Source organism: Anopheles merus, chromosome 2L, assembly GCF_017562075.2.
Source record: "Anopheles merus strain MAF chromosome 2L, AmerM5.1, whole genome shotgun sequence".
Classification (NCBI taxonomy): Eukaryota; Metazoa; Arthropoda; class Insecta; order Diptera; family Culicidae; genus Anopheles; species Anopheles merus.
Window position 1 is genome coordinate 30548178 of NC_054083.1, and position 13603 is coordinate 30561780.

The 13603-nt window shown below is 39.6% G+C and overlaps 1 protein-coding gene across 4 annotated transcripts; it reads right to left on the reverse strand.

Annotated features, from left to right (window-relative positions):
* Nucleotides 1-239: 239 nt before the first annotated feature.
* LOC121594063 (DE-cadherin-like) lies at nt 240-10443 on the reverse strand. 4 transcript variants are annotated; one of them, XM_041916963.1, is made up of 4 exons: nt 6115-6267; nt 2323-5320; nt 2098-2247; nt 241-1353 (listed from the first exon to the last, which is right to left on the reverse strand). In XM_041916963.1, the coding sequence occupies exons 2-4, from the start codon at nt 5273-5275 to the stop codon at nt 1265-1267; spliced, it is 3192 nt and encodes a 1063-aa protein (XP_041772897.1). In that variant the 5' UTR covers nt 5276-5320; nt 6115-6267; the 3' UTR covers nt 241-1264. The 4 variants fall into 4 exon arrangements, with proteins under 4 accessions (XP_041772898.1, XP_041772895.1, XP_041772897.1 ...); XM_041916964.1 differs by lacking the exons at nt 2323-5320; nt 6115-6267 and adding an exon at nt 8701-10443 and having other exon boundaries at nt 240-1353; XM_041916961.1 differs by having other exon boundaries at nt 240-1353; nt 2098-5320.
* Nucleotides 10444-13603: the final 3160 nt, after the last annotated feature.

The window sequence follows — 13603 nt, forward strand, 5'->3', positions numbered from 1 at the left end:
GAGAGTGTGAAGATACGAGCTAGAGGTCCGGCCAAAACTTCGCAACATTTGGCAAGAACTGCAGTCGGAGACTCAGGTCCAGGGTTGTAGCATGGTTTGACCTGCTTGAGCGCATTTAGCACAGAATATTTGGAGATGTTTATGTCATGCACATCACCATCGACAGCGTCGGAGGGCACGTTGTTGAGAGCAGCATCCAACGAGAAGCCAGGAGCTTCAGTGGCAACGGAGCTCATGAAACGATCGGTAAATAAATTGCAGGTTTCCTCTTTGCTACACGAAGTTGTTCCATTAAAGGAAACTATATCTGGCAGGAAGCTGTTTTTCCGTTTTGTGTCGACATACCTCCGAAATTTTGTCGGTTTACTTCTTAAGCTGAACTGTATACGAATCACATTACGAATCAGATACAAAGCATTGTTGTTTATAATTTGAAGGTCGTTTGTTGCTAGGAGACCCATATTGAAATAAACGATGACGATAGTCGTTACAGTTCGCGATTCCACATTATGCGATTCCGCGATACAGTTCCAAATATCAAAAGTAATGCTAAAAATGTCGTCATGCGATGATAAAAAAAGGTAAACGAATGCTCGCGATTGAGTTACACACGTAAATATTTATTCATTATCTTATAATAAGGCGCACCGGAGAGAGAGAGAGAGAGAGAGAGAGAGAGAGAGAGAGAGAGAGAGAGAGAGAGAGAGAGAGAGAGAGATCTTTCGGCGATCACGTCACAAGCGGCATCTCACGAGATGCTGCTCAGTGAGAGCCGTGATGGTTACAGGTTAGCTCACCAAAGCAAAATAATCACCATAACAATTATTATTAATGTTACTATTATAAGTTGTTAACTACTCTACCACGTTTGATTTAATGAGAGCCGAAAAACTCACATTACAATACATATTTAATTATCTAACTTAACTTAACCTATTTTTTTTAGTTTGTAGCTTTAAAATGTGTTATAGCTTAATCGAGCCGTAATCGAGATGTTCCGCAGCTTCGTTAAAACAACATACCATTGCTGAAAGTGGACTGTGTGTGACATATCGAGTATTATATCGTGCTTCTTGTAATAATCGTCGTCGTCTGGACGATTGACGAGGAACTACAAAATTCAGCTTCTGTACCAGCGACGGGCATATGTCTTTCCAAACAACAATATCGCGATAAAACAGGATCGTGTGTTTTTTCTTCGGTTTTCTAACGTTTCAAACACCAGCAGCTGCCAGCACGCTTTGTATAAATATTTCTTTTGTAGTTACGAGATTAGGGGTAGTGGTGAGAGCTCGGAACCAAACCTTGTTAGATATGATAGAATACAACGTTGTGTTGTTGAATCAAAGTAGACTAAAGTTAGGAATAAAAGGTTTTAGGTTTCTGTGTTACTTAAAAGGATACAGAACAGTTTAAGTTGTGTCAACTATTTATTGGAAATTCCAACAAACCTACCCCGTGTTCGAATCTATTCCGGAGCCGATTCCGATGCTGGAATTGATTCCGATGCTGGAATCGATTCTGAAACCGATTAAAAAGCCGATTCCGGAGTTGATTCCCGAATCGATTCCGGAATCGTAATCGACTCCGAGACCTGAATCGGCTCCGGAATTGAAATCGACCTGGGAATCGCAATTTTCTCCAGTAACGAAATAATAATTGGAATTAGCTCCGGAATGAGAATCAGTTCGTGGACTGAACTAAGAAGTTTCAGAAGCGAAATCAGTCCGGGAATCTCTATGAGAATGCATCGTTTGCAAATAAATTTTCATTCTTTGTGGCTATCAATACGTAACATCGTTGTATCCAAACGTCTATTCTTATTCCAATTCCGATTCTGGAGCCGATTTCGATTCCGAAACCGATTCCGATTCTAGAACCAGAGCCGATCCAGGAACCGATTCCGGAGCCGACTCTTGAACCAAATGTCAATTACAGAGCCGATTCTGATTCCGGAAACTGATTCCGAACCTACTATCCTGAATCGATTTCAGAAAACTTCGGAGCTAGCTGGAATCGATTCCGACGAAAACTTCATTTTTCCCATCATTCCCATTTTCCAAAGAAAATCACAATCGTTTTATGGAGTTTACATACCACTAAACAATCCGACACATCTTTCATCGACTTCGGTAAAGCATGGTAATTGTTCAGGTGCAGGATGCAATTCTACCATCATGTTCATTGATTCTGTTTGCAGTTTTCTGATTAATATCTTAATCCATGATTTTAAGAAGTCCTTTAATCCTATAACGATAATTATCAAAATCGTCATTATCGCTATTATTAAAGCTACAATCCATACCGAAAAAGTTTGTTTACCTACTGCTGTGAATCCCTGGGAATTGAATAAAACATTATGTTTGTGACTCGTTTGGGTAAAGTCTACCGTGCGCCCGTTTATTGTAAGATTGCGTAGACATCCATCAAAACTCTTCGTATATGGTACATATTTCCAGCTGTATAGAGATCCCAGCTTATCGAGACTAATTGAAGAAACTCCTAGTTGAAGAGACACATTACCTGTAAGAAACCCGCTCCAATCCTTATTTTCATAATGACTCCTACTGCTCACCATCTTATTGGTCACTGTTTTTATCTCAATCCTATATGGCTGTAAAATAACCTGAACTTTAGTAATCTCGTGTAAAACTATTTGTTGATGCTCGAAACGGCTCGTCCCAGTTCCATAATCCAATAGTAAGACCAACATACCATCGTTGATTTCTAATGCCAGAAAAGGTGATGTCTTCAAAGATGGGTCATACTTCAGAGGACCCATGTAGAATACCAACCCGTCTTTATGTCGGGGCAATAACTCAATGCTGATGTTGTTTACGTTGCCACTGTTGATCGATGGATAGATTGCATACCCACTTCCATCAAAACAGATGTCCAATTTCTCACACAGGGAACCTTCGAACCCCATGGGACATTTACATTTACCATTCTGGAAAGTGCCACCATTCAAGCATGCTACCAACGAAGATTCTATCTGTGGGATGCATTGTGCTTGCACCAATGTGGTCATTCCTACAAAAGAGCTAGTGTTGGTGTGCACTACGATTGGTTTTGCTGTTTTAAGGACCTTGTTCTTGCATGTCTGTGCACATGTATGTCCTTTCTCGATGCACTCATCGATACCAACCGTCACAATCCGATACCCGACGTCTTTCTCCAATTTGCGTAGATGCAAACTTAACACTGCATTTAAGACCTCTGACGATGTGTAAATAGTATCATCTACTGCAAAGAACACGTCCAAGAATGCACCCCGGGCAAGCTTACGATTGTTGATCGTGAATATGTCTACCTGATCTGGGCTGGTATCTAAAATGCTTGCAATGCTTTGCTGAAGTCGATACATGGGAGTGTTGAGCTCACCCAGTGTCTGAGATATGAATGTCTCAGCAGTTACATTGTAGAAGCGAATCGATCCACTCTGGTTGACTGTTTTCGCCGAGATATTCTTCACTGTCACCGTCACTCGAGCAGATACGTTGTGCCGTGGAAAATAGGACGATTCTTCAATCACAGTGAACGCTAGATTGTATATTCCTTCGGGTGTGCCTTTTAGCATCGTGATCATACCGGTGTTGATGTTGAGTTTGAAGAGCTTCCTATTCGTCTCCGGCGTCATCTCATCCCAAAGGAACATCTTGTTGGGAAGATCTTCCTGATCATGATTGACGTACACACTTCTAATCAGTTTATCTGTAAGCGTGCCTTCATAATTGTGAACAATGATGTGCCTTTCATTGATATAATTGAACTGCTCATAACTTTGAACTTTGTGAAATGTGTTGCCATTAGTGGAACGCTGTTTTAGTCCTTGAATGTTAGTGACTGCATTGTGGGAAATGATGTTAAGGTCTCTGTTGATAATTTTAACTATTAACGTGTGAGAGCTCATATTTGGTTTATCATTTCGAAATAAGGCGGATGGTGCGTTGTCTGAGGCAAATATTTTAATAAAATAAATGTCCTTTTCGTCATCATTGAACCTATTCTGTTTCGTTACTGTTCCGGTGTGGGAATCAATTGTAAAATGCAGCTGATTACTTTCTGCGATGCTATACGAAATTATATTGTTAGCTGATGTAGCATCCAAATCGTACGCATGTATTTGGATTACCGGTGAATTGTCGATGAGTTCATATTCGAGATATGATACATCTTTAATGATCACCGGAATATTATCATTCACGTCCAGGATCATGATCTTCACCTCAGCCTCCACCGCTATATCGTGCCTGTTCGTAGCTCTCACCGTTATCGTGTATTCGTTGACCCTTTCATAATCGAGCGCTCTTGCCAGCTTAATGTGGGCTGTATTATCAATCTGCTCCAACAGGAATGTGTTCATCGAGTTGGTCTGTTCAAATTTACCTCGAACTATTTTAAAAATAACGGTGCTTTCATTATTTATATTTGAATTCGCTTCAAACTCTGCCAATACCTGATCAAATGCAGTGAAATTTTCGTGTAATTTGACGGGAGCTTCTGGCACTTTGGTGAAATATGGTAAGCGTTTGTCAGCGTCAATTATGCGTACTTTCACATCAACTTCTGGGTGTTCTGATTCGTTTTCTATACAACCTTGGTTGTAAGCGCGAACACGAAGTGCATAATACTCTCCTGGGTGGCGATCGATGCGCTTAGCCAGTGTGAGTACACCAGTATGTTGGTCAATCTCGAAGTAACTGCTATCTTCATATTCCTTTACGATTTCGAAAAAAACGTCATTTGTTTGGTCGTCGATATCCTTTGCTGTGATGATGGTCACATGCTGGCGTAGTGTCGTATTCATGGAGACAAACGCTTCATAATAATCTTTCTCAAACACTGGCGGATTGTCATTGATGTCTAGAATTGTCACTTTGATTGTGCACACATCATCCAGACTGGGCAGACCGTTATCGGTCGCTCGTACCGTGATGTAAAACTCGGTATCCCGATACGGAGGATCTCGATCGAAAATTTGTGCCGAAAAGATCTCACCGGTATTTTCATCGATGGTGAAAAGCTCTTCTTGTCTCGTTACATTTAAAATGCTGTACTTAACCGTTTGAGATTGGTCTGGATCAGTGGCGGTCACGCGGAGTACAGATGTCCCAGGTTCTTGTTCTTCTTTGAATGTCGGCTTGTACTCTCCACAATTGTGAAAGCTTGGTTTATGATTTACAGGTGCTTTGAAATCCGTTGCAGCAAAACAGTGGCAATGAATCCAGTTTGATGAAATCAGCAAAAGGACGAAACCTATTTGTCTCGTCATTTTGGCAGCTTATTCGTTTCACACAGATGAGAAATAGGAGTACTCCTGAAAAAAGCAATCGTAACAGTTTCTATTATAATGAGTTTTGACATCACTGCTCAGCTCTTGTTGCCCCGCTTGATAGATTTTAGTGGAGCTTGTAAATGAACTATATTTTATCTGGGCGCGTGCAAGTTAATTTAACATGATTCAATGTCAGAAATTATCATTTTAACGAATGATCCTCTATCAATGCCAATGCTAGTGAAAATAGCAATAGTAAAACACAAAGAGCGAAATGTAACATAAAAATGTATATGTTTTAAATCTATTTCGCATTTTTATCAGAGATATGATTTTTATAAAGGCGAACAGATATCAAATCAATCACATCGTGTTAAAAAATAACATAACCTTTTGAATAATAGCTTTACTTTAATTTAATCTAATCTTTATCAGATATAATGTTGCACATCACCATTAACGTAATGTGCACGTTCGCACACAAAATTACTCTAATCAACACAACGCATCTAGTACAACACAATAACATTTGAAAGAAGGAAATATCTCGAAACACTTTCGTGGTCTATCATTACTAGTCTTTGGCTTCGAACAACTGCATCATCTACACATCACCAACAAAAGTATATCCAATGCATTGATTACAGGATCTTAAACTGCATCAAGCTTTTATAAATTATGTCAATTTACTTTCAGTTTCATTTGGTTTTCAACTTTCAATATGATGTTTACAATGTATGTAAAAGCTTTTCCTTTACATTAAACTTTTTGTTACACTATTTTTCACAAGTAATATTAAGTTCCCAAACAATACTGGCACATATTTCATCACTCACTTTGCTGTAACGGTCAATTGTAAATATTCCTTACTACACCACACTTGTAATAAGGAAAGTAGTTACTTTCACTTGTTAAACAGATTTTTTTGTTAGTATTGTTACTCCTTTGGATGAAGATATGTTATGACGAGAACTCACTTTTAAACTCACTCACTGTTTAAATTTGTACATTGAGTGCAAGCTATATACTTTCAACGCTATCAGCTCGAAGTAGGGTACTTTGCTCTGTTCAAAGATAATTCAATGCGTGGTATCTAATCAGTAGTGCGTTTCAAACCAGTTTGAAAGTAGATTATCTGTTTCGTGGAAATCGTAAAGTCGAAAACCGAGATGATTTATGTTACGCGAAACCAGTGACGTGTTTAACGGTAAACAAAGTAAGCAACTGCGGGGGGCCGGTGAATGAGGGGCCCCGGAATATTTAGTCCATTATCCATAACAGTAGATAGAATATGACACTTTATTAGCATGGAGGGCCCTGTGGGTGATGGTCGATGGGGCCCCGCGCTAGACAAACCCTAAGCACCCCCCCCCCCCCACCCCAGCAGCAACAAAATTTAAGTTGAAATGTTACATAATCAAAGACGGATGCCGAGTAACTCCCGGTAATCATGTACAGAGAGCCTCATTCATGTACAGAGGGTCTTTGGATTTTTCGAGATTAACTTCGTTTGTAAAAACCAAGGTCAATATTCCTTGATACCATTTTGAATGAAAGAATATACATAAACATTTTTAAGTATAACACTCTTCTAGTTGCCGATAAGACAATTACAACTGGAAAAATGAATTCCATAAAATGATTTCATTATCACTATGTTTACGGACCCCTTAAATTTGACGGATTGTACAGTCGTACCATTCCTTTGCAAAATGACCGCGTAGATTAAATAATTTTAGTTACGTCACTAGTATTAGCATAGACAAAACGACAAATCGACTTTTAATTATTTTTTAACCACCGACCTGATTTTTTAGACCATCATAAACAAAGTGGCTGTATCAGTTCTCAGAATGAGAAAAACAGACGACGACTGCGTGCTCGCGTCTGAGAACAAGTTTTAAGTGCTTGTGAAACTTGAATGAGTGCTTGAGTAAGCCCCATGCCACTGTGGCTTAACAAAAAACTTTTAAACTCAGTCCAGTTTGTGGCGATTTGAAAATCATGCAGAAGAACACACAACCATTATGTGTAACCGAAAAATGTGCATAACAATGTATACATTGGAAATAATAATAATAATCAAATCATAATTAATTAAGATACATTTATCTTAAATGGAAATAAGAGGTTTCAAACCTTTTGTTTCCGTTTCATTGAATGAACACTGATAACATTGTTTTAAGTTGCACATCATCCAATAACATATAGCTACTACTAAACATACTACTATAAAAGATGCAAATTCCACCCCGAAAAGTGATTCATCAACCGTGGTGGACCACTGACTACTGAAAGAAATGTTATTTGCCATGCTCGGCAGCATGAAATCCATCGTATGCCCATTGATTGTGAGGTTGTGCATGCAACCTGCAATGGCCAATTGTATAACAAGCCTTTGGCAAAGTGATTGACTGTACCACCCAACAAAATAGGCATGTTGCCTGGAAGAAACCCACTCAGATCCTTATTTTCATAGCGGCTCCTACTGCTTACCTTCAAATTGTTACTTGCAGTATGTATTTCAAACCGATGAGGCTCTAACACAATATTTATTGTTGTAAGTGTATGTAAAATTAGTTGTTGATGCTCGTACCGGATCATTCCAAATCCATAGTCCAATAGTATAACCAACATACCACCGTTGATTTCCAATGCCAGAAAAGGTGGTGCCTTCAAAGATGGATCATACTTCAGAGGACCCATGTAGAATACCAACCCGTCTTTATGTCGGGGCAATAACTCAATGCTGATGTTGTTTACGTTGCCACTGTTGATCGATGGATAGATTGCATACCCACTTCCATCAAAACAGATGTCCAATTTCTCACACTGGGGTCCTTCGAACCCCATGGGACAATTACATTTACGATTCTGGAGAGTGCCACCGTTGAAGCATGCTACCAAGGAAGATTCTATCTGTGGGATGCATTCTGCTTGCACCAATGTGGTCATTCCTACAAAAGAGCTAGTGTTGGTGTGCACTACGATTGGTTTTGCTGTTTTAAGGACCTTGTTCTTGCATGTCTGTGCACATGTATGTCCTTTCTCGATGCACTCATCGATACCAACCGTCACAATCCGATACCCGACGTCTTTCTCCAATTTGCGTAGATGCAAACTTAACACTGCATTTAAGACCTCTGACGATGTGTAAATAGTATCATCTACTGCAAAGAACACGTCCAAGAATGCACCCCGGACAAGCTTACGATTGTTGATCGTGAATATGTCCACCTGATCTGGGCTGGTATCTAGAATGTTTGCAATGCTTTCCTGAAGTCGATACATGGGTGTGTTGAGCTCACCCAGTGTCTGAGATATGAATGTCTCAGCCGTTACATTGTAGAAGCGAATCGATCCACTCTGGTTGACTGTTTTTGCCGAGATATTCTTCACTGTCACCTCTAAATTGTACATACCTTCGGGTGTGCCTTTTAGCATCGTGATCATACCGGTGTTGATGTTGAGTTTGAAGAGCTTCCTATTCGTCTCGGGCGTCATCTCATCCCAAAGAAACATCTTGTTGGGAGGATCTTCCTGATCATGATTGACGTACACACTTCCTATCAGTTTATCTGTAAGCGTGCCTTCATAATTGTGAACAATGATGTGCCTTTCATTGATATAATTGAACTGCTCATAACTTTGAACTTTGTGAAATGTGTTGCCATTAGTGGAACGCTGTTTTAGTCCTTGAATGTTAGTGACTGCATTGTGGGAAATGATGTTAAGGTCTCTGTTGATAATTTTAATAATTAACGTGTGTGAATGCACGTTTGGTTTACCATTTCGAAGTAAGTCAGATAATGCGTTGTCTTCGGCAAATATTTTGATAACATAAATGTCCTCGTCGTCATCATAGAGCCTATGCTGTTTCGTTATTGTTCCTGTGTAGGAATCAATTGTAAAATGCAGCTGATTACTTTCTGCGATGCTATACGAAATTATATTGTTCGCCGATGTAGCATCCAAATCGTACGCGTGTATTTGAAATACCGGTGAAGTATCGATGAGTTCATATTCGAGATATGATACATCTTTAATGATCACCGGAATATTATCATTCACGTCCAGGATCATGATCTTCACCTCAGCCTCCACCGCTATATCGTGCCTGTTCGTAGCTCTCACCGTTATCGTGTATTCGGTGACCCTTTCATAATCGAGCGCTCTTGCCAGCTTAATGTGGGCTGTATTATCAATCTGCTCCAACAGGAATGTGTTCATCGAGTTGGTCTGTTCAAATTTACCTCGAACTATTTTAAAAATAACGGTGCTTTCATTATTTATATTTGAATTCGCTTCAAACTCTGCCAATACCTGATCAAATGCAGTGAAATTTTCGTGTAATTTGACGGGAGCTTCTGGCACTTTGGTGAAATATGGTAAGCGTTTGTCAGCGTCAATTATGCGTACTTTCACATCAACTTCTGGGTGTTCTGATTCGTTTTCTATACAACCTTGGTTGTAAGCGCGAACACGAAGTGCATAATACTCTCCTGGGTGGCGATCGATGCGCTTAGCCAGTGTGAGTACACCAGTATGTTGGTCAATCTCGAAGTAACTGCTATCTTCATATTCCTTTACGATTTCGAAAAAAACGTCATTTGTTTGGTCGTCGATATCCTTTGCTGTGATGATGGTCACATGCTGGCGTAGTGTCGTATTCATGGAGACAAACGCTTCATAATAATCTTTCTCAAACACTGGCGGATTGTCATTGATGTCTAGAATTGTCACTTTGATTGTGCACACATCATCCAGACTGGGCAGACCGTTATCGGTCGCTCGTACCGTGATGTAAAACTCGGTATCCCGATACGGAGGATCTCGATCGAAAATTTGTGCCGAAAAGATCTCACCGGTATTTTCATCGATGGTGAAAAGCTCTTCTTGTCTCGTTACATTTAAAATGCTGTACTTAACCGTTTGAGATTGGTCTGGATCAGTGGCGGTCACGCGGAGTACAGATGTCCCAGGTTCTTGTTCTTCTTTGAATGTCGGCTTGTACTCTCCACAATTGTGAAAGCTTGGTTTATGATTTACAGGTGCTTTGAAATCCGTTGCAGCAAAACAGTGGCAATGAATCCAGTTTGATGAAATCAGCAAAAGGACGAAACCTATTTGTCTCGTCATTTTGGCAGCTTATTCGTTTCACACAGATGAGAGATAGGAGTAGTTCTGAAATAGAGAAAACATAACAGTATTTATTACACCTTTTTTATTGAAGTCGCTAACTTGTGGCTATGAAAATTTAATGCCCTTCACATCGCCGTGTTTTGCGAGCATTATTTACAAAAACAATGTCACAATGTCACAAACGGACAATGTCTGGTGATACGTGTAGTAGGATGAGTCTGTTTAATGAAATATCAAACGTAGTTCTATAAGAAGTGCTACAAAATTTTAAATTGAAAAATGTTTAAACAAGTTTTTAATGCACCAGACCAAAAAAAAAATTGCTTCAAAAACGAGTTTAAAATATTTTTGTTATACAGCGAACCCTCTCTTATTTGACACCTCTCCAAATTGAAAAACCTGTCTTGTTTCAACATTTTCCACAGTCTCTTCATTTCTAGTAAATTTTTGACCCTCTAATGTAATGATGTATGCTCAAATTGGCAATCGTGTGCGCAGTTTCCTATAGCAACAGTTAAGGCTGCATACTGTCTCTTTTTTGTTTGTGCTAGTTAAAATGGCCCGGTTACAGGGCTACGCAACGTATATTGGGGGGTGTATAGGAATTGCTCTTCAATCAAACATTTTGTTTTTGGATCGTTTGTGAAAATTTTTCTTGTGTGCTTTTATTACTTATTACATACATTGCAGTATATAAGGTTAGGATTTATTTATTTTCTTTTATTTAATATTCTATAAATTAAATTGTGGATAGTGTACCGCTTGTAACAAACGGTTTATTTATCAAAATTCACGCTGTTTGATATAAATTTGCTTTACCTTTAAGATTAGATGTTCCAGGTAATATCAAATCCCGTGCTATTTTGGTATACAGCCTGGACGTTAGTATCTGTCGGAAGTGGCCATATCGCAGCACCACCTTATCACCAAACATTTGGTGATTTCATAACGTCCTGTAGGGCGTGATCGAGGGCGCGAGCTTCTAGAGCATAAGACTGCTCACGAATGTCTCGTTCCATACGATCAGTGATGCCTGTTACATCAATTCAGCCTGTGCTGACTGTACACGAATATTACGTCCCCCGGTCAGCAGCAGAGCAGCAATTCTACTCAAAGTAACTGCGATTGCAATTCGATTGGCGACACGCAAGAATAGTTTCGAGCAGAAACGGCTTTCCAGTGCCACCAGGTCCATCAAGGAAAAATATCTGTCTAGTGTGTGTCTCCTCTCGGCTGGATTGTTCTGTGAAACTGTAGCTGTCCACTGCTGCGGTAGCTACATCGTACACCGGTCATTGCTCGTTGTTTAAACGGTTCACGTCTACTAATATCTTGTCCAATACATCGATATCATAAGAGTGCTCTACGTCCGCCAAGGAAAATATTTCGGCTATGGATAAGGCGCATTGAAGCAGGTCTGGCAGTATCCGCACAAAGTCGGCTTAATGCGGTATACTCGAAAACATCGTCAGCGCCTTCCGCGGTGTCTTTTCGCACAGGTACTAATCAATAAGTCTCAGCGCTTCACAAAAGTGGTTCACGTTTGAGTCCTACAATAAGAGAGAATTCTGGGACATTCTCTCAGACAATGTAAGGGCAAATAGGTCACGCAGATGATTCGGCATTCGGCATTCGGCATTTGAAATGAGACTGCTTCCTGTAGTGTCCTTGTTGATGTCGTCCTGCAGCAATCCGGACATGAACAGTACATCATGCGGCCAAAAAAGATATCAGTCTGGCGGCGGCGCGCGATCGACTGGTTACCCGTACCAACATACCACGAAAGCTGCTGCAATTAATTTTAAGTTTACCTTTAAATATTAACCAACTTCACAACGAATGGACGATATTCGTATGTTTGTTTGAGGTAAATATGGTTGTCGTCTTTCGTCCAACGCCTACATCGATGAATTGCTATGTCGGTGCAAAGTGTGCAAGAAAACCAACACGGTACAAAAATCATCCAAGCTATCCGCACCTAACATCAACTCACTAACCAACATCGTCTCACTATAGGAGTGAAAAAGTAACGCTCTATAGTGAGAGATTGAAAATGAGAAACTTTTTGTGAAATTTGTTATAGGATGAACCTTTCATTCACTTTCAAATTCTGTAATTTGAAAAGCCCTCTCATTGGACAGTACCATCGCCTCTGAAATAAGAGAGAGTTGACTGTATATATATTGATGTTTACCATCACTGCTTAGCTTTTGTTGCCCCGCTTGAAAGATTGTGATGGAACTTGTATATGAACTACATTTTATCTGGGCACAGGCAAGTCAACTTAATATGATTCAATGGTATACAGTCTTTCCCCGAGTTACGCAAATTTTTATTTTTTACAGTTCAGATGTCAAGTCAGTACAATTTTTTCCGTCAATTGTCAAATGAAAAATAATTTGCATTTTTTTTCAAAAGTTTTAAATCGCCTTAAGACAGATATAATAGTATTTTCTACACACATTGCATTAAATAGGCATGAGGTATTTACAGCGACAACCACTGTCTGATGACAGCTCCACAGTATGGTTGCAAAATTCCCCTAGTCGATTGCAATACTCCCCTCTATGATTGCAAACTGCCACAGCTTGCATACAACATTCCCCTAAGTGATTGAACTATTCCATTATATGATTCGAAACCCTGTAATGATAAAGGCAGGTGCGCTTATCGATTAAAACGATAAGCTGATCGACGGTGCCATAAAACACCGAACAGAGCTAGAGAGAAAGAGAGATAAAAGAAATGTTCAGAGCGGTCAGGGTTCGCGCGTCAGGACAATGATCGAAGATCGGGAATCGGAACAGCGCGCGCTGATTCCTAACCAAATAGGGCATGCAAGGAGAAGCAGAAAACCGACCAAAGGGACAAGTCGCAGATTTGTAAAAAATTGTATATATTATAAATTAGTCAAACAATATACTTTTTTAAATCCGCGCTCAACAAACGACTTGGTAACGCTTCCACAACTTTCGTAGTCTATCATTACTATATATTTCATACTCACATTGCATGACGGTCAATTGTAAATATTCCTTATTACATCACACAATTACTAAGCTCACAACTTTTCACTTGTTAGATTGTAATTTGATTTATTTGTTCATAACATTGTTACTTTTTGGATGAAGACATGTCATGACCACTAAACACAACATACTGTTTGAATTTGTACACTGAGTG